The sequence below is a fragment of the Drosophila bipectinata genome, chromosome 2R (genome assembly GCF_030179905.1).
Source record: "Drosophila bipectinata strain 14024-0381.07 chromosome 2R, DbipHiC1v2, whole genome shotgun sequence".
Classification (NCBI taxonomy): domain Eukaryota; kingdom Metazoa; phylum Arthropoda; class Insecta; order Diptera; family Drosophilidae; genus Drosophila; species Drosophila bipectinata.
The window spans coordinates 11,460,325-11,487,573 of NC_091737.1; the positions used below are offsets into that span (position 1 = coordinate 11,460,325).

At 43.7% G+C, this 27,249-nt stretch overlaps 4 protein-coding genes across 6 annotated transcripts in view; 3 read left to right on the forward strand and 1 right to left on the reverse strand.

Moving 5' to 3' along the window:
- The first annotated feature begins 1,575 nt into the window (after window positions 1-1,575).
- Window positions 1,576-2,882, forward strand: LOC108132908 (cilia- and flagella-associated protein 161). Its single transcript, XM_017252492.3, has 4 exons — window positions 1,576-1,744; window positions 1,797-2,312; window positions 2,369-2,473; window positions 2,534-2,882. Exons 1-4 carry the CDS (start codon window positions 1,649-1,651, stop codon window positions 2,747-2,749), a joined length of 933 nt encoding a protein of 310 aa, XP_017107981.2. The 5' UTR covers window positions 1,576-1,648; the 3' UTR covers window positions 2,750-2,882.
- Window positions 2,883-2,988: 106 nt separating this feature from the next.
- LOC108132883 (trypsin-1) lies at window positions 2,989-3,904 on the forward strand. Its single transcript, XM_017252457.3, has one exon. The coding sequence runs from the start codon at window positions 3,131-3,133 to the stop codon at window positions 3,902-3,904; it is 774 nt and encodes a 257-aa protein (XP_017107946.2). The 5' UTR covers window positions 2,989-3,130.
- A 1,444-nt stretch (window positions 3,905-5,348) lies between these two features.
- The window catches only part of Pgant9 (polypeptide N-acetylgalactosaminyltransferase 9), a 52,395-nt gene continuing 30,494 nt past the window's right edge, over window positions 5,349-27,249 (reverse strand). For 2 of the 3 annotated variants that reach the window (XM_070277932.1, XM_017252793.3), the window contains 6 exons: window positions 11,433-11,651; window positions 9,767-9,909; window positions 9,618-9,708; window positions 9,384-9,494; window positions 6,059-6,166; window positions 5,349-5,864 (listed from right to left, as the gene is read on the reverse strand). In XM_070277932.1, the coding sequence (XP_070134033.1) occupies window positions 5,703-5,864; window positions 6,059-6,166; window positions 9,384-9,494; window positions 9,618-9,708; window positions 9,767-9,909; window positions 11,433-11,651 (834 nt within the window). In that variant the 3' untranslated portion in view covers window positions 5,349-5,702. Of the gene's footprint in view, window positions 5,865-6,058; window positions 6,167-9,017; window positions 9,120-9,383; window positions 9,495-9,617; window positions 9,709-9,766; window positions 9,910-11,432; window positions 11,652-27,249 lie in introns of all 3 variants that reach the window. The other variant, XM_017252794.3, reaches the window with a different exon arrangement.
- On the forward strand, window positions 22,153-24,050 carry Idgf6 (Imaginal disc growth factor 6). The gene is made up of 3 exons (XM_017252795.3): window positions 22,153-22,358; window positions 22,667-23,242; window positions 23,302-24,050. Exons 1-3 carry the CDS (start codon window positions 22,223-22,225, stop codon window positions 23,952-23,954), a joined length of 1,365 nt encoding a protein of 454 aa, XP_017108284.2. The 5' UTR covers window positions 22,153-22,222; the 3' UTR covers window positions 23,955-24,050.

Sequence of the window (27,249 nt, forward strand, 5' to 3'; positions counted from 1 at the left end):
AAATATTAACCATGATATGAATATTTTTCCATCACAAAATGGAAGAAAATTGGAACAGTGATTTTGATAATTTTTATTTGGCCAAAATCAAAGTTTTTGTTTCACATTTTAGTGAATATTTTAAAAATTTATTTTAAATTGGAAAAAATTGGTCAAAATTTTTGTTTCCAAGTTTTTCAAGAAAATAATACTACCCGAAGATCTAAGATAGGGAAGGTATGACATTTCACGATCGGCTAAGTGTTAGCCAAGTTATTCGCATTTTCCCATTTCCAAAAATCCGAAAACTGGTAAAACGGTTATAATTGAATTAATTGAAACTATATACCATTTAATTGTTTTGTGTTTTATTTAAGGTTTAAGGTTGTTAAATAATAAATTTAAGGTTGGCGCTTGAAAGCGTAGTACTTAGTCCCCTTAATGAGGCGTTGCCAAGAGGAACTAACTAGATTAAATATTAAGTCACTGTATTTAAAAAGACTTAGTACTAAGATAATGTTGCTGCCAATCGGACTGCTTTTGGTGTTCCTCGAGTGGGCAACATCGTCCCGACCCGTGACTTTGCCGTATCCCAAAAATTTTCAGTGCCCTCCGAATGCCACTACATCCTTCTGCTCCTCCCGCTGCGAGGAGACCTGTTTATACAAGTCCCGCGGCTGTCCACCAAGGATATGTGGAGGTCCCTGTGTTTGCCGCATGGGCTACATCATCGACGAGCAGCGATCGGGCTGTGTCCTGCGCAAGGACTGCAGGGAGCAACAGGTGGAAGTGCCATCCTACGAGGTGACTAGTGTAGCCTATTTCGGTGCCAACTATGGGATAAAATTGTGAAATAAAATAGAGCAAACAGAGTAAAATAAATCACTGCCTAGCTGAACGTTGGATGGCTCGACTGATAGGCTCGATTAGAAGGCATGCCAGCCAGTTGGGAGGTAAATAGGACCATAAAACTTGAGGCTCGGCGACAATATCGCATATAGCCCCCATTGCAATCGAGTGCTAAGATAAGAAACGTGCCGCAAATCGGCCGAGCCGCCGGCTCACGTTCACGTGATGAGCACGCCGATCCAACAACCTCGGGTACACCAACAAACTGTATTTTTGCCCACCAGCGAGCGGCAGGAAAAGCAGGTAAATCAGCGATAATGAATACCAAGCGCAATTATGGCGATCAACGGCGGACAATGTGCTAAATGTTTATGGAAACGGCCTTATCTTGTCACCGATATTTGGCCCAGACAACCAAGAGATTCGCAAATGATGATGGGGCACACCCAAGCGGACGGAGACGAGACGAGCTGTGTCCGCTCTGTCTGTCCCAGCCGTCAAGATTCCCGACTCCCGAGTCACTCCGACTAAATAATAGATTACCGGGGTTACTCGTCAATGTGTGCAGGGGAAAAATATTAGTTCACATGGCGTATGAGTAACGAACGCCATGTTTAATCTGGCTTAAGGAATGCGTATACTTTTCAAGCTGCCCGAAAGTATGCAACGAAAATTTATTTTGACGTGTGGTGAGTTTGTGGTTTCGAAAGTTAGGCGGCGATGAAGTAACCTTAGAAATTAAATTATTTTTCACATACCTGACATTCAAAAATATCACTTAACACTCTTTTGAAAATTAATTGTTTTTGAAGATTGAAAAATGCCTTGCAGAATAAGTGACACGGATTCCAGTTCCGCTCGTTACCAGCCCAGTGTTAGAATTGGTAACTGGGTAGAGGAGAATTGTTTAGAAGAGGTATGAAATGAAAGAGTTCCTACAAATTATATATTCTAAACCCTCTTTTAAGGATAAACTGGTTACCTTCAAGAAGCAGCGCGATCGAGGAGAACTCTTGGTGGAAAAAGCACGTACTCTGTATGATAATTTTCACAAGGAGATCGTTTTGGCGGCCCCCAAAGAAAACATTCTGTTCGGGGCTGTGGTACAGCTCATGCCCATTGTTATGAATATTATGGACTTGGACAGCGATGACTTGAATGCCGCCTTGTCCGTGGTGATCAACGAAAAGGAGGTGCGGCGCACCCAAACCATCAGCGAAGATTGCGAGCTGTCGGTGGCGCCTTCCAGGCGGCCATGTGCCCGCAATTCCTTTCGGATTGTCAGTGGAGATGACCACGACCGGACTGGGGAAACGATCAAGTATGGACAAAAGTTTCGGATACAGTGCATGGCTTCGGAAAGTGATCCCATAATGGTATATAGTGGACCAAAGCGATGTGATCTGCAGCAGGGAGTCAATGCCACATACTTGTCGCGGAAGCACGGCGAAGAGAATCTCAACTTGGGTTTGGTTAACCTAAGTGTAAGATACTATTTGATAAATTTTGAAATTCGTTTTTTATGGATTCTGTATTGCAGAAATGCAGCTGTCCGGATAGTGATATACCCATAGCATACACCAATTGGTTTTGCAGACATGTTGATCCCAAGCAGCGTTTTGAAAGTGAAGGCGAAGATATACCTGTAAGTTAGACATAGAATAGGTCCTTGATTGCATATATCTTAACTCTATTTTCTTCCCAGAGTAACTCTCCTTTGGTGATTGTCCATTCAACTACCAATCGCAACCTGGCAGCTGAAAATATTTTAATTCAGACCCTCTTTGGTCCAGAATTTCTAGTTTCCGTTCAAAACTATCGCAATATCTTCAAGCATGAGATCTGGAAGAATGTGTGGATGATCAGTAATGGACATCAGCATAGTTCTACAAAGAAAACCGGAGGGGCTTCGTCCCACTAATCTTTAGGGGTTCTTGAACCAAAATAGTTGGATTTAAAAAGCAAAAATTTAAATTTCGCACAATAAATGGTGTCGGGCCGAGCCCCTGCTGCTTGGCCTAAATTGTTGCCAATCTGAACTCTAACTGGGTCGGTCTTTAAGATTAGAGGCTTTAGGAAGTATAGACTATTACGCTATCAATATCAATATTATATAATATATCTGACCTTCTAAGAGTGCGTTAAAACTAAGCAAATAAAGGTACACCACACTATTCTTCAACTTATCAGTTCTTTCTCCAGAAAAGTATGCCACTCAGTCGATAAAACCACTCGAATAGAACGGCTTCCAACACCTATAAATAGCCAAAAATCACAACATTCGACACATTCAACCCCAACCATGTCTTTGGTTAACAGTCTAGTGTTTCCTCTGATCCTGCTCCTTGCCTCGACTTCGGTTTTTGGCCAGAGTGAGGCGGCCGATGAGTCCCGGATCATAGGAGGTCAGTTTGCCTCTATGGGACAGTTTCCCCACCAGGTGTCCCTGCAGCTGAATGGCCGTCATCACTGTGGAGGATCCCTCATCTCGGAGACCATGATCGTGACTGCCGCCCACTGCACCATGGGTCAGAGTCCGGGCCAAATGAAGGCCGTTGTGGGAACCAACGACCTGAGCGGCGGAAATGGTCAAACCTTCAACATTGCCCAGTTCATCATCCATCCGCAGTACAATCCCCAGAGCCAGGATTTTGACATGTCCCTGATCAAACTAAGCACTCCGGTGCCCATGGGAGGGGCAGTGAAAACCATCCAATTGGCCGACTCGGACTCCAACTATGCCGCCGACACCATGGCCACGATTAGTGGCTTCGGAGCCATCAACCAGAACCTCCAGCTGCCAAACCGCCTAAAGTTCGCCCAGGTGCAACTGTGGAGCCGGGACTATTGCAATGCCCAGAACATCCCTGGACTCACGGATCGCATGGTGTGTGCCGGGCATCCCAGTGGACAGGTGAGCTCTTGCCAGGGTGATTCCGGTGGCCCGTTGACCGTCGACGGCAAGCTCTTCGGCGTGGTGTCTTGGGGATTCGGTTGCGGGGCCAAGGGACGTCCGGCCATGTACACCTATGTGGGTGCTCTGCGCTCCTGGATCAAACAGAATGCTAATGTTTAAATGGAAATTGTACTTACACCCCTAACTGATCACTGGCTTAATAAATAAATTAAATTTCAAAATTAAAACCAACCACAATGTATTCTACATCTTTTCTACTGTAACTTACATTCTCCCTTGACGTTCATCTGCCAGACCACAGGTGGCGCTAAAAAGAAGATGAAATCCACCCCAGTCGAAATAAAACCATTTAGTTTATAATTCACATTGTTTTATCTTTTATTTATAACTTTATCTGATTTTTGCACATATTTTCTTCCTTTCTACACATTTACTAAGCGCTTAGTCTGTTATTGTAAGTTCAGATTTAAAAAGTTTATCAACCACTTCCTATGGCTTTTGGTTTCGTACTTTAAATGTAAATGCCGCCTACAGTGAAGCTCGCTGTCTGGAATAAAAAATAGCAATTGAAGAAAAAAAAAATACAAAAGCTTTCGGCATCTGGCCTTGGCTATCATCTTGATATAATATGTACCTTTTAGTCTTGAATAAAACAGTATTTAATTTAATTGATAGTTATGTACAGTTTCTGCAGGATGCGATATGAAATCGTACAGTACAGTATATACACACTCGCTGTGATTGTGACCCTAGCCTAGATCTAGAAGAGTTCGATGAACATGGTTACATGGATGTGTGTCAGAATGCGTCCGTTATAAATAGAAGGCACTATGCACATTCGCGGTAAGGTCTAATAACTAGAAACTAACTACTAACTCTATATATATGTATGTATATACCTTCTGTGATATCGGTAGTTTGGAAACTGATATTTTTTAAGTACTAAAAGCTGGCATTGTCCAACAAATAGGATATGTTGTTGTCTTGAGAATCCAACGTAGAGAAATGCAAAGGACTTTCAAATAGAACACAAAGTTAAGCATCTAAACATAATTTGGCATAAGATTTTCAACACTCCGCTAGACTATAAAAATTAAAAAAACAAAACTCATGTCTCGCCCTACAACGGAATACACATAAACGTAATAAATAAATTTAGAAATTTTGGGTTTCAAGTTAGGAATGCGGAGGGTTAGACATAGGAGGCGAAACAAAGGCTATCACCAAATGCTTTCCAACTCAGACTTAGCCTAGGGCTTACTTGCTAAAACATATATTTGGAATGAGGCTTTCGCAGAGCCATTTGATGACGTTTGTAAAATTCATAAATCATAAATATTTCGGAAATCTTTCGCCTTTTCCGTTGGCCTGGAGAATAAGTCAAACACTCAGATCAGAGACAAGTTCCACACGTTCCATACAAATTGTGCTAAATGTTACAAATTTAAATGCAAAAATTGCGCTACGACTTAAAACTTTTGTTGGCCACCTCGTCCTTGGCCAGCCTGGCTCCATTAGCCTAATCCTAAGTGCTGTGTTTTGGGCCTACCAAAAACTTATCGACTTATAGATACTGTACAGCAGTCATTATCCTTCGAGTGTCTGTTCGTGTGTGTGTGGTTGTGTCGGTGTCTGTTGTGTTGTTGTCCTTAAAGCTATGTATCGGCTATTCTCTTGTTTGGAAACATATAAATTTTAATAATATTTATATAGCATGGCAAGTACTCTGCTGCTACATCGCTCCCTTCACTCCCTATTGCACATGCCGCCGCTGGGGGAATCCCAATCCATCTGTCTACTCGACCTCCTGCCTCCACTCCATGATTCCTACTCCTGTTTCGGGTTCTTCCCCATCCTCTTGCTGCTATGCCCGATGTGGCTGCTTTTGTTTCTGATGCTGCTGGTGTGGTCGCTGCGAAGTGGGCAACAGCAGGTTGCCCTTCGCGTAGAAGTATCCTCACAACTTGGAGCTGTCGTAGTTCTCCAACGACCACTGCTGGCGGGCCACCGACGCGTTGCACTCCTCCATCTGTAGCTTGTCCTTACTCTCGGTGACGGCCAAGCACTTCCCAGAGGTGCCATGGTGCAGTTGCTTTGTGTTCTCACGGTACGACCAGAACTGAAACGGAAGTGGATTAAAGAAATGTTCGTATTTGCAGAAATCAGATGGCCAGGAAACTCCCTTTTCAATCACATAAATTTGCAAAAATTAGTAATTGTTCTTCAATATATACGAATCAATAATGAAAATTTATGCGACTGTGCAGGTGTGTTCCCTGGTTCGCTTCAACTTTATATATCAGGCACACTCACCTGATTTCCTTTTCCACCGTGGCAGGGGTAGAGCGTCACATCCTTGCCGGCATAATCAAGGCAGGAGTCGTCTCGGCGTATTTCTCCCGTCTTGCTCAGCATCCAGTACTGCAGGAGGAGGATTGAGGATGAGGGAAAACACATTAATATAAATTGTAATGGCGGGGAATGTGTTTGCCAGTTGCCAAAAGTTTTGCCAGGGCTACAATCGCACACAACTTATTACACACTAATGTTTTATTCAATTAAATGCTGAAAAAGCAGCAGCTCAGTGTTGCGGGTGTACAAGTCTATGTGTGAGTTTTGGTCGTTTGTATGTATGTGTCTGTGTCTGGATTGTGTCTGAAACTCGCTGGCCTGGCCATGATTATTTATAATTTAAAACACGTTGCCAATGCCAGATGGCATGAGTTTTCGCCCAGCCTGAAACTGCCTTTGTTTGCTATGGCTCGTGGCCATAACCACGCCCTTTAGCCCTGTACAGCCCTATAGCCCTGTTGTCCTGCCCTTTCTGTCACCGAGTCGTGACCAGCCGCCATTTTGTGTTACCATTTCCGTTTCCGCACCGCCTGCCACCGGATAGCGGCCCTTTATATTGTTTATAATGATGCCGGGCTGGAATAATGATGAGATTGGTCACCGCCAGGACAAGCAGGTCTTTGTGTGTCCATGAATAATTATAGATATTGTCCGCCCAGTTCAATTAAGCCAATTGAAAAGGTCCTTAAAGCTAACTTTCACTCGTTGCCCGTAGACAGGATTTTTCCTTAAAATTCTAGCACTATTTAACTATTTAAAATTTTGATCAGGACTCGAGATTACTGTAAAGGCACGTACTATAAAGGATAATGCACACTTTCACCCGCCACCCCAAGGACGTAGCACTCTCTGTGCACCGTTTATACTCCGTGTTCATCCTCGCTTATTGTTTAGGCTTACAGCACCGGCCCTCCGCTCCACTGCCGCCCGTGTCCTCTGACTTTCGTCCTTCGTGTTCTCAATTTGCATTTCTTTTTATCCTTCAGTCGGCTGTGTTGCGTTTTCTGTGTGTGTGCGAGATGCGTTTTTAATTACGTTTTTTACGTTTCCTATGTTATTTTTTTTTCCAGCTCTTCTCCAGCTTTTATCTAGTGTTTTTCATATATTTTTTGTTTCCCGGCAGTGCCACAAATATTTTTCCTAGACGCGACGCGTTTTTTTTCCACATGAGAGAAATAGTTTCATTATGTGGACAGGCTAGTAGCAGTACACAGCCCCCGCTGCAGATACATCCTTTGACGCGCCAGTGGAAAGCGGTTCCGTTTTTTTCCCCCGACCGCCAGTTTGGTTCGCTGGCTAAAATTTTACGATGTGCGAAATTAAAATTTGCGTGCAAAAAAGCGGAGCCAAGTGGCACAGGCAGGGGAACGCAGCCCCCTTCTTCAGCGGCGTCCCCGTTGCAAATGTTGATTACTTTATCCAGCCGCATCCGCATTTCCGAGTGAAAACAAACATTTGGAAGAATCTTTTCCGTGATTCACTCCCTTTGGCCCGTGACTGTGCGGCTTGTAGTTTTCCGAGGGTGTGTGTTTAAGCGGGGCAGGCTTGGAGGCGTTGTCTAGGACGGTTTTAGAGTAAGCGGAACGAGGTCAGCACTTTTCCCCCCATTTAAAATGTTCAACATACAATATGCCCGCACCCCCACCTCTAGCCCCATTGTATCTGTGCGAGCGTGAAAGTATCTCAGGCTTTGCAGCGTGTATCTGTAAGCGGGACTATTGTGTGTTGCAGTTCATTTGCTTTGTTTGTTCCTTCATTGTTGCCTACAAAAGTATAATGTTTTTTATTTGTGACTAAAAACTAACTAATGCTAGAGCTGTAGCCAAAGCCAAAGCCATGTAAATGATTTATCATTTGGCATTTTATTTATGATTGCGTTTTAATTAATTTTGTGACTGGCATAAATCGACCAAAAATATGCAATTCGGTCGCAGTATCTGTGAGCTATTGTTTCGAGTATCTGTGTGTTTTTTCTGTCTATATGTCTGTGGGTGTGTGTGTGTGTTGGCGCTCTTGTATGCATCCTGTAAATCGTTAAAACTGTTAAATTGTCAATGCAATTTCTGTTGGCAACAGTTGCTCATAAATACTTTCACTTTTGCTTGGCAAATAAATTGAATATGAAACGTCCGCCAGGGAGCCAGAGCCATAAATTCATATTATTTATGTAGGACTCTACCAAAATTTGTTATTGCAGCCACAAACTCCGTCAAAATTAGTGCTCAAAACCGCAGGACTTTCACAAGGGTAGAAATAACAATCAAAAAATTATTATTGTTATTCATTGTTGTTTTTTCAATAAGGATCGAAATGGAAAAACACCTTTTAGAAGAATTAGAGGACTTCCCCACAGTCACCAAAAATCAAAAATAGATAACAGGGAACTCTTAAATTGGCAAATATTATTTAAAATTAATTAAATTAAGATTTAAAATAAAATAATACTCGTTTACAAATTCAAGGGAAATATCTGAGGGAAAGGAAGAGGTCTTTAATATTTCTACATTAAATTAGCATTTTTTTAAAACCAATTGGATTAAAAAATTATAATTGTCTACAAAGAAGCTCTTCAAAATCAAAATCCTTGCAAATAGGATCATTCAAGTTTCAAAGTAGTTATGAGGTAATGGGTGTTAGGAGTAGTGATTTGTTGAAGTATTTAATATGTACTGTTTAGTGTTAATTGGGTTGTTTTTGGGTTTAAGTAAAAGCAAGGCAAGTTGGAATAATAAAATTTTACCAAATTAAAAAAAATAGCACAAAGCATCAAATAAAAAAAGGATAATCAGAAACCAAAGCAAAACACCAATTGGAAAACCATTTTTCCACAAAGCATTTGAAAAACATGGAAAATGTTCTGAATCGCCGCCATAAGTTGTCTGAGTCTGAGTTCTGAGGATGTGGACATGGAGGTGGATACCTGATTTCCTCCTTGGCCATGGCATTCATAGATAGAAGCCGATACGTCCTCATCCGATCGATCTTTCTCATCCAGGCACATGCCCGTGGCCAGGTTGGCGATCTGCAAATTAAGTTCAAAATATAGGAGCGGATTCCATCTACAATAACTGAATGAGTTCTTAGAGGGGGTTAAACCCAATCGCCAGTAAGACAGTTTAGTGTTTTGGGAAGACTGTTTTTTTTTTAGTAGAAGCAAGAAAGTCGAAAGGGGGAAGAGTGTTTCTTTTATTTCGATCTGGGTCGGAGTTCCTATTACGGTTTCGCGGTCTATTTTGAACGGAGTTTGTGGCGGTCGCAGGTCTGCTGAGAGGCGGCGGTAACAAACCTGATTTCCACCCTGCCGATGGCAGGGATACGTGCCCACAGCCTTCTTCTGATGCTTCTTCCCAGAAGGTGCGTCCAAGCAGGTGCGACCGCCATAACCTAAGTTTCTTATCTGCGCATGGAATTAAAGTCACATTTAGTTTCGGAGGGTTTTCAGAGTTTGTTAAATATTTTAGTTCAGGTCAAGGATGGGGGCTGGATAAGACCATGGACCGAAACACCACCGAACACTTACCTCGCCGTGGGCCACAGAGTCGCCGGGAATGAAGAGCTCCGGATAGATGTTGTCCAGATACCACTTGAAGCTCTTGCACTTCAGATCGGAACTGAAATTATAGTACTGTGGGTTAATGGCTATTATTATTTGTATTTTCCACTGCTTACCGTAGCTTCTTGCGATCGGTGACATCCCCCCAGTCGCCCTTGTCGTTGCCAATGCGGTGGTAGTAGTACTGGGCGTAGTCATCCATCCAAACCTCGGCCAGGCGCACCGAGTTCTTCCTCAGCACATTCACGCCCGAACGCCACTGGAATTGAAGGAAAATGGAGTAGATGAGTCGAAGAGTGGGTGTGGCAGGCGGATAAGTGGCAAAGTGGACACTGGACAGTGGACGACGAACAGGCACAATCACTGGCCGGTTGCTGGCGGTGCCGGAGTCAATGGAAATATTTGGTTGGCAAACAGACCAGCAAGGCGGAGGGCAGAACAATGCCACACAGATGGAAACGTAGAACGGAACCGAGAAGAGGTGGCCACTAGACAGGCAGGCGGGGAGGCGGGCAGGCGACCAGAAGGGGCAAAGTGAACAACAAAGCCTAATTACCTGAATGAGTAGCTTTTGCTTAGTGCCATTACGTTGCTCCTGCCGTTGTGGCACTGGCAGCCTTTTGCGGTTAACCCGGACTATCAGTCCTTGCCAGAGATGGCCAGTTCAGAGGCAGGGTTTCGTTTCCAGTGCACTCCCATCTATGAATAACTGCACTCTATTTCAAGTCACTAAACAATTACACTCAATCGTCAAGACTTTTAAAAACACTTTCTTGTTCAGGACAATTTTAATAAATTGAAACTAAAATGATTACTCTTCTCTAGCTATTGCTATTGTCTCCGCCTTTGAATCCTTGCAGTACTATGCCCTGTTTTGTATTTATGAGTTTACTGTAACTGTGTTCTCTGGCATTCGTGCACTTGAAAGGAACCCGCCCAGTCCTGGCACCACAAAAGTACCTGGTAACGAGATGTGGGCCAAGTGTTTGCACCTGACATTTATTGAAATTGCCGACTGCAGCCGTATATTGTTCGAGTTTTCCCCAAAAATCGATGAACTTTTCTATTCTTTGTATCTATTGTTTAAATTTTTCGGATGCTGAACCCCTATGAAGCTCTTCTACAATTAAATTATTCATTTGTTATTCGGCATCAGTTATCTGGAAGTGTACGGCTAAAACTCTGTCTATTCTTATGTATCATACTGCAGCATAGCTTCGTTTTATTTTTTGTTAGCCTAGAGACAACAAACCCTCCTGGAATCTGGCAGGTGCCCGATTGGTTAGCTCCAGACTGGCTGGATTTAAGCTCTGTGTGTGCGCTATTGACATCCAAACAGTTGCCAAACTTTTGTCAAGCGTAAACCGTTGATAATTGAAGCTGCCCCAAAATGTGTGCGGCCATGGGCGGCGGAGGAGGTGGACCTCTTCGTTCACCAGCATGTTGCAAAGACAGCCGCAATGCATGTCCATGTCTGGGTATCCGTATCTGTATCTGCCCTCATGTCTGTGCCATGTGTGCCATGTTGCAGCTCTGCGGCTGCCAGTGGGCTGTTGGCTGAAGTGGGAGGGGGGCGTGGTCATTTTCGACCAAACACGAATCTCTGAGCTAGTAGCTGGCCCAGAGACAGGCCACAAAAAACGAGCCAGACCGTACACATGCTGGCCAAGAGTTTTAAATTCCTGAAGCTCGAAAGCAAACTCTGTCTCTTAATGAGCAGAAAGTCCATCGGTATGGCTTTGTCCTGGAATGTCCTTTCCAATATTAACGCCTATGACTTACCTTATAGGGGGAGCGTTTGCGGAAGATGTGGCCGACATGGGAGCAGGGTACAATCTCCAGGGTGCCACCGCACATCCAGGTCTTGAAGGACAGCTCCAGATTCTCGCCTCCCCAGATGTCGAATCCGGAGTCGTAGGTGCCCAGGCGATCGAAGAACTCCCGGTCGATGGAGAAGAGTCCTCCAGCCATGGTGGGTGAGTATACGGGCTCGGCCGTGTTCTGGAAAAGACAGAGAGAAGTGGAAATGGTTAGATGTAAGCAAAGGTAAGAGCTATTTCATTTTGCTAATTGATACTCGGCTGCGCTGAACCAGAGATAAACACTGAGGATGTGCCACAAGTGGCAAGCAGGTAAGCAGTAAGCAGTACCTGGGCAAACTTTTTCCTGCCACCCTGCCGCCCATCCAGTAGCCCAATCTTTTCATCTCTCTCGGTAGCAGAAAGTTTGCTGCCTCTCCCACTTTTTTTTTCCTTTTCTGATTTTTGTTTGTTTTTGGTTACTTTCAACAGCTTGCCACAAAATACTTGAGGCTACGTTTTATTTAGTACAACATTTTCATTGCTCCCCCGCCTGCCTGCCTTCATTCACACTTTATATCTGCTTTTCCAGCAGAATATTTTTGTTGTAATTGAATACTTCAGAGCTGTTCCCTTCGAGAGAGCCTGATTTTTTGCATTTAATTGGAGAATTTAATTTTAGTGGAATTAAATTCCTGGTATCTCAGTTTCTGGCTGTACTTGCGGGAGTTTTGTTGGTACTTTGTATTTATGCCACCAGCAGCATCCAGCAGCAGCTGCTAGTCGGTTTGTGTTGCATGTAAAATAATTAAAAATAAATAAAGTTTTCCATTTGTTTTTTATTGTGTTTTGGAAATTGTTGTGAAATGGAAAATAAGTTTAAAATGGGATGTGAATATGCAGCAAAAAATCACAGGAATAAAGTTCTGGCAGGAGAACGAAGATTTAACTACCTTGCCCCCATATTTGGATCAAAAAACTTTTCAAAAACCAACAAAATACTTAAATTGAATTAATGAAATTCATAAAATTCATTCAAATTTGAATTATATTTTAAAACTCAGTGAGTGTATAAAAAGTTCATAGCCTTTGGCTTAATGAATTAACTTGATTTCTGCAAATATACATATATTCGTGTGATATATTTATTGTGATTGCATTTTATTTAATGGATGGCTCGCTGGGGAGACATCATAATAATTTCCATAATTACGAAATTATGCAAGTCCGCCTGAGGTCATCAGTAGTAATTATTGCGCATACGCCACGTTGCCCGGTGGAACAAAATAAATAAATTTCTGTGCCCATTTCCGGGCTAAACCCAAGCAACACAATTTCCACCCAAGTAATTGGGTTTCATGAGGAAAATTTGCTGACAAACGTAAAACGGAAAATCTCAAAATAAATGAAATTGTCACTGTGAAAGCCCAAAGGCCAACCAGGGCAAGGATGCAGCAAAAAAAAAGGATACTCAGGATGAGTGTGGGAGAACTAAAAACGTGTAACTTAAAGTCAACAAGAAGTCGGACCAGAAAGCCCAAAAAAAATATCCGGCTACCGGACAACAAAGTGAAATCTCCAAACGCGACAAGTGCCATTGTGCTTTTCGGCAGCCGGCGGCGGATGGGTCTGAATATTCGTCCTCCCGGGAGGCTAGCCGGTGGAGGGGGGTTCCAGGTCTGTCGGCAAATTCGCAGTGTGACATTTAATAAACGCAACAGCTCAGCAAAAGCAGAACGGGGGCCCAAATAAAAGAGGCACAACAATGTGCACAAAAATGTGCGAAACGCGCAGAAGGTCTGGACATTGTCAGTTTGTCAGAACAGAGAACATTTTTCAAACAGAAATGTAGTTTGTTTCAAAAAAAAAAGATTTTTCACAAATTTTTTGAAATAATTTCTTTGCAAGACAAAATTTGTGAAAAATAGTGACTATTTTTGAATGAAAAACACTTGATATTTTTTTGTTCCGGTGTGGAATGCGGTCCGGCCATTTTTTGTCGTCACCGGAAGTGACAGAACAAATAGCAAGAGGGACAGGGCAGGAGGCTTCAAGGCGGTGTCGGGGGACAGGCGATGGCGGTTTTCTGCATGTGAGTTTAAAAAAAAGATTCTTTTATTGTTATAACCAACTTCCCCCTTCTGAAAGCCCCTTTTACCCACTAGCCTCATGTTCTCAGGACTCTGCTTCTGTTTTATTTTTTACGCTTTTCCTGTGTGTGTATCCGTTTTTGTTTTCCGCTTTCTCCGCTCAGGAAATGGAAGTAAAAGAGGCAAAAAAGCAGAAAAAAAGAAAAACTTTCGCTCTGGTGAAAAATAAACTGAAATGAAATGAAATAAAATGCAGAGCTGAATAAATAAATATACACGAAAATATGAGTGAAGCGTGTTGCAGTTGCTGTTTGTGCAAACAAGGCGGCAGAACTTTTCGCTTTTCCGATCCCCCGCCCGTCTTTGCCGTACTGGTCGGGCTTTATGTTGGCCCCCTTTTGCAGTATTTGCCATTGGCTACATATAATGCCGCTTAAATGATTTAAAAGCGGGCAAATAGACGCAGTTTTTATGGACACGTGATGTGGTATTTGTGGGTGTGGAAAACCAAAGGCAACCTGACGGAAATAAGAGTATTACGGAAAATGCAAATGGAAATTAAATAGCCACCGGCAGAGCAGAAATCGCTTTAAAGCTATAATGAAACTCCAATATTAGTTTGTAATAACAATATTTTCGTAATACATTCCATCATAAAATGTTAAAATTAATCAAAGGTGTAATATTTCAACAACAAAAGCCAAACAAGTATTTTTCAATCGGCCATTAAAGCCGCAAATACCACACAAAATAAAGAACCATTGTCGATAAATAAAAATAAAAGGCCAAAGGCATTTTCACATTGTTTTCTTTTGAGCAATTTATTCTCCCCTAATCCCAACTCAAGGCCCACTTGAGTTAACTTGGCCAACTTCTGTGAAAGGAAATACCTTTTTCAAACAAAGATTCATGGGCGAAAAGAATCAATTTTTGGGGGAAAAATGGTTTCGAAACTCGGGAAATAGAGCTTAAGATGACAAAACGTCAAAAGTAACTTAGGAACTTGGCATATTTGCAAATCAAAATAAATCACAAGGCATTCATAATGGTTAAAGTGTGTGACACATTTTATGATGAGAAATGGAGACTGGAAAGGGGCGGGGCTGGGTGGTTTCGCCCTCAACCGCGAATTAAGCAAGCGAAACCTCAGAATGCGGCTCGCTTTAAAGGCCGCTGCTTGTTGTGAGTAATGTGCCAACCTGCTGCGGCTTTCAAAGCGACTGGAGACGCCTCCGAAAAGCACCCTACATTCCTCGGCCCGTAAAACCTCTTGGCAGCCCAGCCAGCAGGAGTGGCATCAACATATCCACATTAACATCAAATAAAACAGTCACGTCGAGCGGCAGGAGGCTTCGCTCCGAAAAAAATATGCCCAGGAATATCGTAAATGTCAGGGAGCCGAGCAGGGCTTGGGTTCGGATGGGTGGATTCTCTCCAGACACGCTCCAAGTGCCGATGGGTCTCTTAGCTCACAGCAGGCAGCAGCTCCGGGGAGTAGTGGGTGATGATAATGTTTAAAAAAGTATCCTCCCAGGAAATCAGCAGAGGAATACCCTAAATATCAGGAACTTTTTCAATAAATTCTCATCTAAAGATTAAGATTTCATACTCATTCCTAGCTATTCTATTAGATGTTATACTCTTACATATTTACAACCTTTTCCCTCTAATATCTCCAAGCCTAATAATGTCCCTTGCTACCGTTGAAATGAAATAAAAGAAGTCGTTAAGGGGGAAGCCCAAGACACGCGCTTAAAAGGAGACCAGAACCGGAAAAAAAAATGAATATAACGCGGCTTGACATAATGTGAAGTTGACTTTGACAAGTGCTTGGGACGGAACACGAGCCAAAAAACGCAGGCGGCACCGAACACACTCGTCCGGGCCAACACACACACCCCGCCACTCACCAGATACACGAAACAGTATCTGTATCTGTGAGATGCTAAAGTGGCAACTTAGCGGGGCTAACTTGAGAGCTTCTCGTACGCTCCGCTTCGCCTGCTATTTGCATTTTGAGTCAAGCACCAAAAAGTCGCAATCTTCGCCAAAGTTAATAGTTGAGGAATGCTTCAGGTCAATGGGTGAGCCAGAGAGGGGGTACAGGGGATAGTAGGATATCCAGTCGGCTGAATAAGTACCGTTGCATCTGCGTGGGTGTATCTTTGAGCTACAATTTGGCTTATTGCTCAAGTGCTGCAAATCCAGTGCGCTCTCAACTTTTCCGAATCCCGCCTTAACCCACTCCAGGTCCTTTGGCAAAGGAATCAGCCTGCTTAAAAGCGTATTTAAATGTTTAATGTAGCGTACACACACATACACTCTCCAGGGGGGGGCGCTGAGGGGTAAAGGGTTAAGGTAGAAATTAGCATAAAAAAGTTGTTTCAGAGCTCTGCTGATTTTGCTTTGATTACCGGTTCACTGGACTGTTAGCAAATGCTTAACCACCCACGTCCTCCGGCTCCCTATAAAATGGGGAGATGGTCAGGTGCGTAGAATTTCGATGAGATTTTAAGAAGAACAAAAGGTTTAAAATATTTTCAAGTAGAACAAAAATACTCGTAATAATCCTCACCATACCTGAATCTCAAGTTCCACCAAGTAAATGCGAAATGTAAGTGTTCTTTCATTTCCATTTAAGTCTCATGGCTGCCTCCCCCATTTCCCTACGCCCATGCCGCTTACAAGGGGCTGTCGTAAAACGCAGCAGCGATTTTCTGGCGCGAAAGCGCGTGCACAAAACTTTGTACGTTTTTAGTACGCGGCGCATCCTTCAGCCTGCCGTCCTGCCATCCTGCTACCCTATCGTCCTGGCAGCAGCGGAATCCCTGGACCAAGTGCAATAAAAACCAAAGTGCAACTTTGCGTATTAAGCAGTAAAATCCGCCGTAGAGAAACGCACAAGAAGCGGCCACCAGGGCCCGCCAAAAGAGCGTAGCGGAGCCCGGCTTAACTGTTGGAAAATTAAAAGAAAATGGCAACTGCTCGCCGGCAGGCTTTTCTCCGCCATCTTTGCCAAGCCCTTCTCCCCTCAGGACATTACTAAATTACGTTGTCAAAATGGCAGCCTGTCCAAGAAGCACGTGCTTGACCCCCACCCCACCCAAGGACGTTTCACTTTGCCAGTGTCGAATTTTTGCGCTTATTTAATTTCTTTAATGTCTAACAAGTTTTAAGCACAAAGCGTTAAGTAAATGGAAAAGTTTTCAGTTTAAAAAAAAATGAAAATATATAAGACAATTTAGACATCAAGAAAATTATAATTTAATCCCAACATAAAAGGAGAAAAGCCATCATTTATTTTTTCAACTTTCTTTCCCATTTCTCAGTGCATTCATGTTTTCCTTCCGAGATGAACATTACGCGATTATCCGAAAGAAGGGCGGCACGTTTACCTTTGGCCTTGTCCACATCCGTGGGCAGCATCTCCACCCACTAGGCACTTGGCCATCAATCCTCCGCCCCTTAGCCCCACTTGCAAGGCCTCTCCCTGCCAAACTTGATGAAAGTGTAATTTTTGGTTATGCGAAACGCGTGCTCAATTTGCATGGTCGAGCCGGAGATGGATGTTTAATGGGCTGCGGGGCTGCTGGCTAGGGCAGGGGAGTGGCAGCCAAGGGCCTGAAAAGTGGGGCTGGCTGGGAGGCCAGTAACTACCCTCTAACTACGTGCTTACATCCAGTTGATGAGCGAATATGGACGCTGGTCGTGTGCCTCAAGTGCTGCATAAATTATGCATGCAATTTGAAGTAACTTTCCGTTGCCGAAAAATATGCAGTTATTAGCAGTTAACTGAATGCATAAGGCTCGTTTATTTTGACCTATTTTGTGGCTATTATGCAGGACTTTAAATTCTTTTCTTACTAGTAAAAGATAGTTCAAACGCAACGTCCTAAATTTTTCAAACATTTATCATTTTGGTATGTCGTTTAAAATGGCCCAAATCCATTAGCTGGTGTAAATGGGGCTTAAGACATATTCCCCCGAAAAATGACGGTATGCAAATGAAGCCCAGTTTGCCGGGGCTGGGATTGGATTGGGTTAACTGGCAATTTGTGCTGCTGGCACTGTTCCGGGGCTGCAAAGTCCACAGTTCGCCGCTAACCAGAACAAATGTGCCACGGACATGACGCTTTTCCGAAAAGGGGGATGTCGGGATGGTGGGATGGCGCTGGGAATATGGAATGGCAGCTAATTAATAATACGAAATTGTGCTCCCGGCCGGGCTGGGAGGAACTGGCGATGAAAACCAAACATGGCTGCCGTTTCACAATTTTCCGATTGCCAAGCGACCAAGCGACAAGGATGCAGGATGGACGCCATTGTGATGGTAGGATATGGCTGAGAAACGCCATCAGTAGTGGCTTAAAGTTTATGCAAGTGCACTGCGCGAAATAGATGAGAATTTAATATTTTCTAATATAGCCATTTTCTCGGGCCATATATTATCCTGTAGCTCCAAACTGCGACCATCGGGCATGTCCAGCATTTGCGAAAATTGCTTAAAAATGAACCCGACTCTGACAGTTGATGGATGAGCTAGAAAATTTGGCTCGCCACGCCCCCGTATATAGACCCGTATATACCCATATCTTGCCGAGCCGCGCCCACAACTCTCATCACGAGCAACTAAGTGCTTGCCAGGGGCGGGGGTGGGGGGCAATGGGGTCGCCTAGTGGGTTAAGAGCTCCCAGCAACAACAACGAAGAAGCTTTAAAAATTTCATATCTATTTTTAGTGCTTCTGTTGTGTTATGGATCTGGCTCTGCTTATTTCCATAGTTATTTTTCATGCATTTTTGCAACGGCAGCCGAGCTGCTCCCACTATCACACTCTAGCTCGCTGCCGACACTGCTGCTGGTGCCTTTGATGTTGCAAGTTGCATTTTTTTTCACCCAGCACTTTTCTTTATCTTTTTATTTTTTGCTAGTCGAGTGTGCTGTGCATTTTTGCGAGCGTTTTTTAATAAATCATGCGCCACGTAAGCTGACTTTCATGTACAGGATACATTTCCCTCTCAGCGTATATGCGGCGATGTGGTGGTGTGTGGCAGAGTGAGTGATTTGCATATGTTGTGAGTGCCAGGGCTGGAAAATTTGCCAGCCACAAATGCACTTTGGCCCAATTAGTTGCCAAAATGAAGTGAGCCGAAAAGGAGGCGGGCTTCCCCGGCATAAAGGCTCAATATGCATCTCATCATAAGACCAGATACCAGCCCTGGTTTCCATCTGTCTGCCCGACCACCACACAGACACATCCACAAATCACTCCTGCCACACCCAGCACCCAGCACCCAACACCCACAATCCTACGTCCATCGAGAGGGTCGTTAGGTTGGGGTTTCCTCCGAAAAATCCTGTTGTGCCGGTTGTGCCTCGTCACTCGCCATTGGGTGCAAATTAATACACTTGCGAGCCACGAGGGAGAGCTGCACAGCGATCTTGTTGCAGTGTTTGTGGGGTTTCTCCGCTGTTGCGTTACTGCGGTTTTCCGGCTAACATGGGTTAAGTTGGTGTGGGGGTGCTGCCCGTCTGACTGCGAACAGAAGCAAACGAGCCGGCAACAAAGTTTCCTCTGTTCGCTCCTGTGTGTTTTTTGCCCTCCACACATGGCTTAATATGCAAAGTTATGGTCCAAGCCACTGATGGTAAATAAGAATAATATGCAACAGTCATACCTCTATAAATTGAACTTTGTCAAATGGAAAGGTTTGAGGTATTCTATTTCAGGATAAGATAGAAATTGGCCAAGATATGGGCATAGTTTGGGGCCATATTGACAATTCACGTTTTTTGCTAGGGATACCCCTACAAAAATTAGAAAAATATCGATCGAAAATGTTGTTCCCAGGTTTTTATGCAGAACGATGAAGAATTTATCCACAAATCGATCAAGGTATTCCGCTCAAGGATTGGATTGAAATTGGCCAAGATATAGTTTAGAGGCCAAGACAGTTTGGGGCCATATGGAGAAACACGTTTTTTGCAAGGGATACCCCCACAAAAATTAGAAAAATATCGATCGAAAATGTTGTTCCCAGGTTTTTATGCAGAACGATGAAGAATTTATCCACAAATCGATCAAGGTATTCCGCTCAAGGATTGGATTGAAATTGGCCAAGATATAGTTTAGAGGCCAAGACAGTTTGGGGCCATATGGAGAAACACGTTTTTTGCAAGGGATACCCCCACAAAAATTATAAAAATATCGATCAAAAATGTTGTTCCCAGGTTTTGATGCAGAATGACGGAAAATCAGTCCACAAATCGATCGAGGTATTCCGCTCAAGGATTGGACGGAAATTGGCCAAGATATGGGCATAGTTTGTGGCCATATAGGGAATTCACGTTTTTTGCAAGGGGTACCCCCACAAAAATTGGAAAAATATTGATCAAAAATTTTGTTTCTAGGTTTTGATGGAGAATGATGGAGAATTTATCCATAAATCGATCAAGGTATTCCGCTCAAGGATTGGATAGAAATTGGCCAAGATATGGGCATAGTTTGTGGCCATATGGGGAAGTCACGTTTTTTGCAAGGGGTCCCCCCACAAAAATTGGAAAAATATCGATCAAAAATTTTGTTCCAAGATTTGATGCAGAATGATGGAGAATCAATCCACAAATCGATCAAGGTATTCCTTGTGAGGATCGGATGAAAATTGGTATACAATAGATATACAATCCAAGATATACAATAGACAAGCCGTCTTATTGAAGTTGGACTGTAGGACGTTGCTCGTTTAAGCCAACTTCAATTGCTGGGTGTTTTGGTAACAGTTTCGGAATATTATTAATGTCTGCCGAATGGCAGGCCCCACTCTGCAGCTGCCTTTCCCCATTTCTGCTCCAATCCACTAAAGTGCAGCACACTTTGGGGCTGCTCATAAATATCAAAATATATGTATGAAGAGTTCTATGTATGTTTGTGCTCCGTGCCAGAGCGGAGGTCTGCCGGCTGCACGTTTAATTAAAGAACCCCGGCTTTTGGCTCGATATAATAAACTGAAATATAGACAGGGAGTCGGAGGACACGGACAGACGGTGGGAGAGCCGGAAGGAGTTTAATAAATTGCCACGACAGGCCCCTCAGGTCCCTGCCTCTAGTTTGCAACCTCCCTAGCCGCCACACTCTCCTTCCATCAACGCTTGTTACAACATTTCAATTAAAAGTTAAACGTGCACGTAATTATGCGGACTACAAGGAAAATGTGTAAGTAATATTCTGCCGGCGCTGACTCAGAGAAAAGCGCATGGCGAAAAATTAATTAACCAAAAGCTTAAAGCAAAAAAGCAAAAAAGAAAAGGCCAAAATAAAAATTAGGAAAATCCCTGGCTCAGTATCCAGACCAGGCCAGACCTTTTGCTGTAGCCCCCAGGCTTTTGGTCGAAACCGCTCGTGCATGTGATTGGGTTTTTGAAGCCAAAGCTTAACCCCAATATTTTTTTCATCTTTTTTGTGAATTAACACCCACGCCTGGAAACCGGAGAGTAAAAAAAAAAAAACAGATGAAAGCGAGTCTGTTAATTGATAATGTACAAAATTGAAATTGCACAGAAAAATAATTGAGTGTCGGGCGTGGAGCAAGGCAAACAAAACCTTTTATCAACCAGACGACTACAACACATCACTTTGTATTCAAATGAACTCACAGACATGGTGAAAAAAGACGATTGAATAGGAGCTTGTCGGTTCTATTTGGCTTCAATGTAACATCTCACATATGGCCATGAATTTCAAGACAAAAATACTCAACATTTGCGGAAGACATAAGGGACAGGACAGGATTCAGAGTTCAAGAAAGGAGCAAAAAAAAGAAGGACTCAGACAAAATAAATGGAATTGATGGAGTGAACACACATACCCTGCCATTCCACTGCACATGAATTATGAAGTAACCAAAAAGCTTCTACAGAGAAAGAAATTTTAAAATTGAAGTGTATTAAATACTGAATAGAATTTTAATTGGAAGACCAGCCATATACCCGCCTTTAATCCTTAAAAGAAATAATCTTAAATCATCCAAAAATCTAATAAAATTTCTTTCACTTTAGTTAGGGATTTCAAACAAAGAAGAGCAAGTGGATTGAACAGCGATTAGGGCGGGTAAACACAGGAATTATGCATAGAATCGAACAGAGAAGAAAGGGTCCAAACAAAGAGATAGAATGGAAGCAAGAAACTCAGGCTTAGGACTCTGAAAAAAAATCCCAAATGGGGCCCAGTATTGATAAGGCCATAAGAGGAAGCAACCAGAAAGCTTAGACAAAGAAATGACAAGAAACAACAACCGAGGAGGGAAACAAACAAAAATTAGAATTTGTCTACCAGTCGTAAAAATTTAAATAAATTTAAGATGCCCACGTTAATGTACAGAAATAAATACAGTAGAGACTAGCAATGAGAGTTTATAAGTAACTTAAGAGCTCTTAACAGATTGTAGTCGAAGTTCCAAGTAAAATAAGCAAAAGCAAACACCTTACATCGAATCTCCACTGTAATGATCGCCTAGCTCCAAGCTTTGTTTATCAGCTCACACTTTGATCTCAACCCACAACAACAAATGTAGTAATAACAACGACCACGTCTCAACCTTCGACAAGCTGGGATTCCGATCCAAGTTTCAGTTCCAAGTCGACACTCGAACGGCAAACAGCTCGACGGAAAGGAAAACATCTCGAAAATGAAATTCAAAACCCTAGCGATCGTATCGCTTTGCCTGGCCAGCATCCAGGCCTCTAAAATTGGCCAACAGCAGCCGCAGTTACCAAAGAAACATCTGGTCTGCTACTACGATTCGGCCAGCTTCGTAAAGGAAGGTGAGTACTTAGGAACCAGTGCCCTGTAAGGCGGAAATTAAAAAAGTTATATAATCACCACACCGACAGTTGGTAGTGAGAAGTGATGAAAGCGAAACCGAAAATAAAATCCATCCAGGCTTATCAAAATTAGAAGTTTGTTTGCTACTCGAGTCGGATGTGGCAGCGATAACGTCATTCAGGGTGAAAAAATACAAATATTAACTAAATTGATAATAAATGTAGAAAACAGCCTTAGGAACCTGCTAGAAAAGCTCTCGTATATGTGAGAATGAAAAGATTTGTGCTATAATGTGATTGTGATCTAGGTCTTGGCAAACTGGTGATCGATGAGCTGGAGCCGGCCCTGCAATTCTGCGACTATCTGATCTACGGCTATGCCGGAATCGAGCGGGACTCCCACAAGGCGGTGAGCCTGGACCAACAACTGGATCTGGATCTGGGCAAGGGACTGTACCGCACGGTGACCCGCTTGAAGCGAAAGTACCCCAATATCAAGATCCTGCTCAGCGTGGGCGGCGACAAGGACATTGAGACCGACAAGGATGCCCAGGAGCTGCCCAACAAGTACCTGGAGCTCCTGGAGAGTTCCACGGGCCGTACTCGCTTCGTGAACACCGTCTACTCCCTGGTTAAGACCTACGGCTTCGATGGCCTCGACGTGGCCTGGCAGTTCCCCAAGAACAAGCCCAAGAAGGTGCACAGTGGTCTGGGCAGCTTCTGGAAGGGTTTCAAGAAGGTCTTCACCGGCGACTCCATTGTCGACGAAAAGTCTGAGGAGCACAAGGAGCAGTTCACTGCCCTGCTTCGTGATGTGAAGAACGCCTTCCGTCCAGATAACCTCTTGCTCTCCACCACTGTCCTGCCCAATGTCAACTCCTCATGTGAGTAGTTATTATCTTCCTTAGAGGTATATGAAGTCTGGCTTTCTTTGTATCCCCAGTGTTTTATGATATTCCTGCTGTGATCAACTATTTGGACTTTGTCAACCTCGGAGCCTTTGACTTCTTCACTCCCCAACGCAATCCCGAACTGGCCGACTACTCCGCCCCCATCTATGAGCTCAGCGAGCGCAATCCCGAGTTCAACGTGGACTACCAGGTGAAGTTCTGGCTCCGACACAGCTGCCCGGCCAGCAAGATCAACGTTGGCGTGGCCACCTACGGCCGCCCCTGGAAACTGTCTGACGATTCCGGAGACACTGGTGTTCCACCAGTTTCCCATGTGGTAGACGAGGCTCCAGTGGGTGCCAACACCCAGGTGCACGGCATCTACAGCTGGCCTGAGGTGTGTGCCCTGCTGCCCAACCAGAACAATGCCTACTCCAAGGGCGCTAACGCTCCCCTGACCAAGGTCGCCGATCCCGCCAAGCGTTTCGGATCCTACGCCTACAGGGCGGCTGACAAGAAGGGCGACAACGGCATTTGGGTGAGCTACGAGGATCCCGACACCGCCGCCGACAAGGCCGGCTATGTCCGCACCAACAACCTGGGCGGTGTGGCCCTCTTCGATCTGTCCTACGACGACTTCCGTGGTCAGTGCACCACTGAGAAGTACCCCATCCTTCGGGCGGTCAAGTACCGTTTGGTCAACTAAACAAACTCCCACTTGACCACTTCAAAATATTATGCTTTATCAAAAAAAAAAAAGAACAAAAAGAATTGTTATGTCAATAAAGAACCTGTAGAATAACTGCTGCTCTTGTGAATTAGAGCTTAGGAGGCACGAAATTAAGCTTGACGGGGTACTTTACTTCTAGAGGGTGTCTTTTAAGAATAACTCACTTTAATCTTTTAAAAATGCCTTCTCTTGTTCCCCCAGGGATGTCTTTAAATATCGATTTTCTCCCTCTGCGGAATATAATTTATCGACTCCCTGTCCTGTTACAACAGAAACGGAATTCTCTGGGGAATATTTAGGCAGTGGCTGTGACTTATGCGCTTCGGGCTTCATGCTCTGATGAATTGCCGAAATCCAATTGACTTTGACAGAAAATACATCGTAATCGGCTTCATCATTAAATCCACCAGAGTGGCTGGCTTCCCCCAGCCCCTCTGGCACTACCGATACCCGAAAAAGCACTGAATTGACTGCTCAACATTTGTCATTGAAGCGAAAACGTCGAAAATTTCGCATACGCAGCGTGTTCTACACCCATAAGGATACGGTTTTTTGTAGCCCTGTGCTATGCACGATTTCACAACTACAACAAAAGCCAGACAAAGGCATAAAAAGGCTCTTCAAGTGGAGAGCTTCGTACGCACAGACAGGCAATTCGAATGGAATAAACCAGAAACGAAAGAAATGAAATGAAACGTGCAATGGTCGAGATGAGAGCGCTCTATCTCCGGCATAGGGATAGGGATAGGGTCTGCCTCCCCACCTCTTCAATTTCCATTCTCTGAGGATATTAGAAAGCATTTACCTTGCCGCACAGGCCCCATTACACACGCAGCCTGAAAGGGAAACACAGACGAGCAACCACGACGACAGCCTAAACAATTTTTAAAGGTAAAGTTTGGCTGCGAAATTCTTGTTAGCAGTGAGGTTTCATGAAAATGAACGAAGCTACCAAAATTATATTAAAAACTGAGACTAATAGAGGATATGGTTCCAATTATTTTCTCATTTTATTAAATCTTTTTGTTAAGCTAGAAATTGTTTCATATTTCCACTTAGCAAAGATGTCCTGTATCACACAAAAAACAAGTATATTCCATGTATAGGGAATATACCCTAGGGGCAGGGTGGCATGGTGGCAGCGCGTGATGCGGGGATTTGGCACTTCAGGCACTCTTCTTTATGTATATTTGGCCGCTCTATGTATAGTTAAACGCTTCGGCCAACACTGCGTATGAGTGCTGTGTGTGTGCGTGCCTTTGGCTGTTGGAACACGCATATTGCGCATACGCCCTGGGTGCGCTATCGAATAAGTTTGTGCCTTTGCCGCTGCTACTCTTTATACTCAAATAATTGGATTAGTGTTTCAACGCCCTACACAGCAGCCCCAGTAACCCCTGAAACCCGCAGCTAGTGCTTCAGCTCCTGCCCTGCTCCCCAAGCCCCTGGGGATCTACTCTATATGAATTTGTTTGCGCTCGTAGTTCTATTTCAGATTTTTTTCTCCTCTGTGCGGATTAGTTTTCACTGCTTTGCCGGGCACGATGTGTACAGAGTACACGTAGACGAATATATATATATATATATTGCTTTTTTGCTGCCTGCGGTGTGTTGCCAACGAAGCGAATTAGTTTTTATGTTATTTGCTCGGAATTCTTAAATATTTAAATAATCGTTGTATCCTTTCGCTGGAAACTAGCTCAAAGAAATGAAAACTTTCGCAGCGGATATTAAGTTGTTTTAAACTGATTAAATTCTCAAAGATTTATTCGCGGTAATATTTTCTTAGTTAGACTTGAATTTGATGGATGTTGCAAAGGAGTCGCAAAGCCATTAAGTAAACTCTCATATCTCCTTCACGGGCTGTTTCCATTTTTCGGCCAAATAAAAATATATATCCTTTCTTAAAAGTGACACAACTTTTACCTTCGAGGAGGAAGAGACTTCGTCTGTAGTACCCACCGAGGAAATACAAACAAAAGCTGAAGCGGAAACTTTCAGTTCTGGGGGAAATGGTATTGCCCATAACGAATATGTATTTTTGATTCCCCAGCCATGTTTATTATTGTTGTTGCTCCTTTCTGGCTAAACTCCCTTTGTTGCTTTTGTTGGCGGTGCTGCTGCCAACTCGTAACAAGTTAAGCAACTTTGGACAGACATCAGAAGTTGCTTGGAGGATTTTCGTGAGGCAGCTTTGGGACTGTCAACAGCTGCGCCCAACAGCAGATCCCTGAAAGGGCCGAGGATATATCTGAGTCTGTCTCAGGCTGTTGAGCTTTGTTTATGCCACCTGGCGTTGCATAACCTGAACAGATATTAGAAATTAGCAATTGTTGGCCTACTTTTTGGGGAAGGGAATCTCGAAGAACTTGGAGTGGCACGTGTGTACTTTCCATTATTAAAATATTAAACTTTGTAAGCTTCTAGAATTCGAGTGTTTATTTTCCTCAGTGCCTTCTTTGCCTGGCAAAGCCTTTTCAATTTTTCAGCAAAAACTTTCTACTGTCATTTACAGAGTTTCGCTGAGGATTTCGATGGGCGGTTAGTGGGTGCTTAGTGGGTGGCTGAGAAAGGGAGAGACACTCCCACCCGTCGGCCATTATCATTTCCCAGCTCATATGCGGCACGGCACTCACATGTTCCACAAGCGAGTTGCTACATTTATGGCCTCCCCAGCAGTTGGCATCCGCTCTTCGAGCCGGCAAATTGCCAATGTTGTTGTTGCAGCCAGGAAATGCTTTACTTGATTTAGCTGCTAAGTGCAACTTGAGGCAGGGCATGGAGACAGAATTCCACGCCGCATGTTGCCAGGAAGCAGCAGTGGCAGCAACAATTTCGTTGGGCCGTACAGCCAGCGAAAGGATTTTTCGGCAAGAGCACTGCCATAAATCCCCCTGGCGCTTGTAAAAACAATTATGCCAGATATTTACGCCGCAAAAAGGCAATGCAATGCAACAGAGGCAACGGCGGCAAACACTGGCATTCGGAGGCAGTGGCAGCAACAGAAACAGAAGCAAAAACACCATCGCCAGACAACGAAAATTTGCTGTTAACATTTTTGGCTTTTAATTGCAGTGTGTCGTGGCCCGCTGAACTCTGCATTTCCACTAGCCTTCCCTTCGTGGCGCCCACTTGCAATTTGTGGCCCTGTGGCGTATACGTAATATATCGCTTACATTTGCCAGTGTGTCGGTACTTAAGCCGCTCCAGCTCCAGTGCCAACTACCAACACACAAGAATCAGAAAGGGTGAGTTCGTTCTGTAATTATGA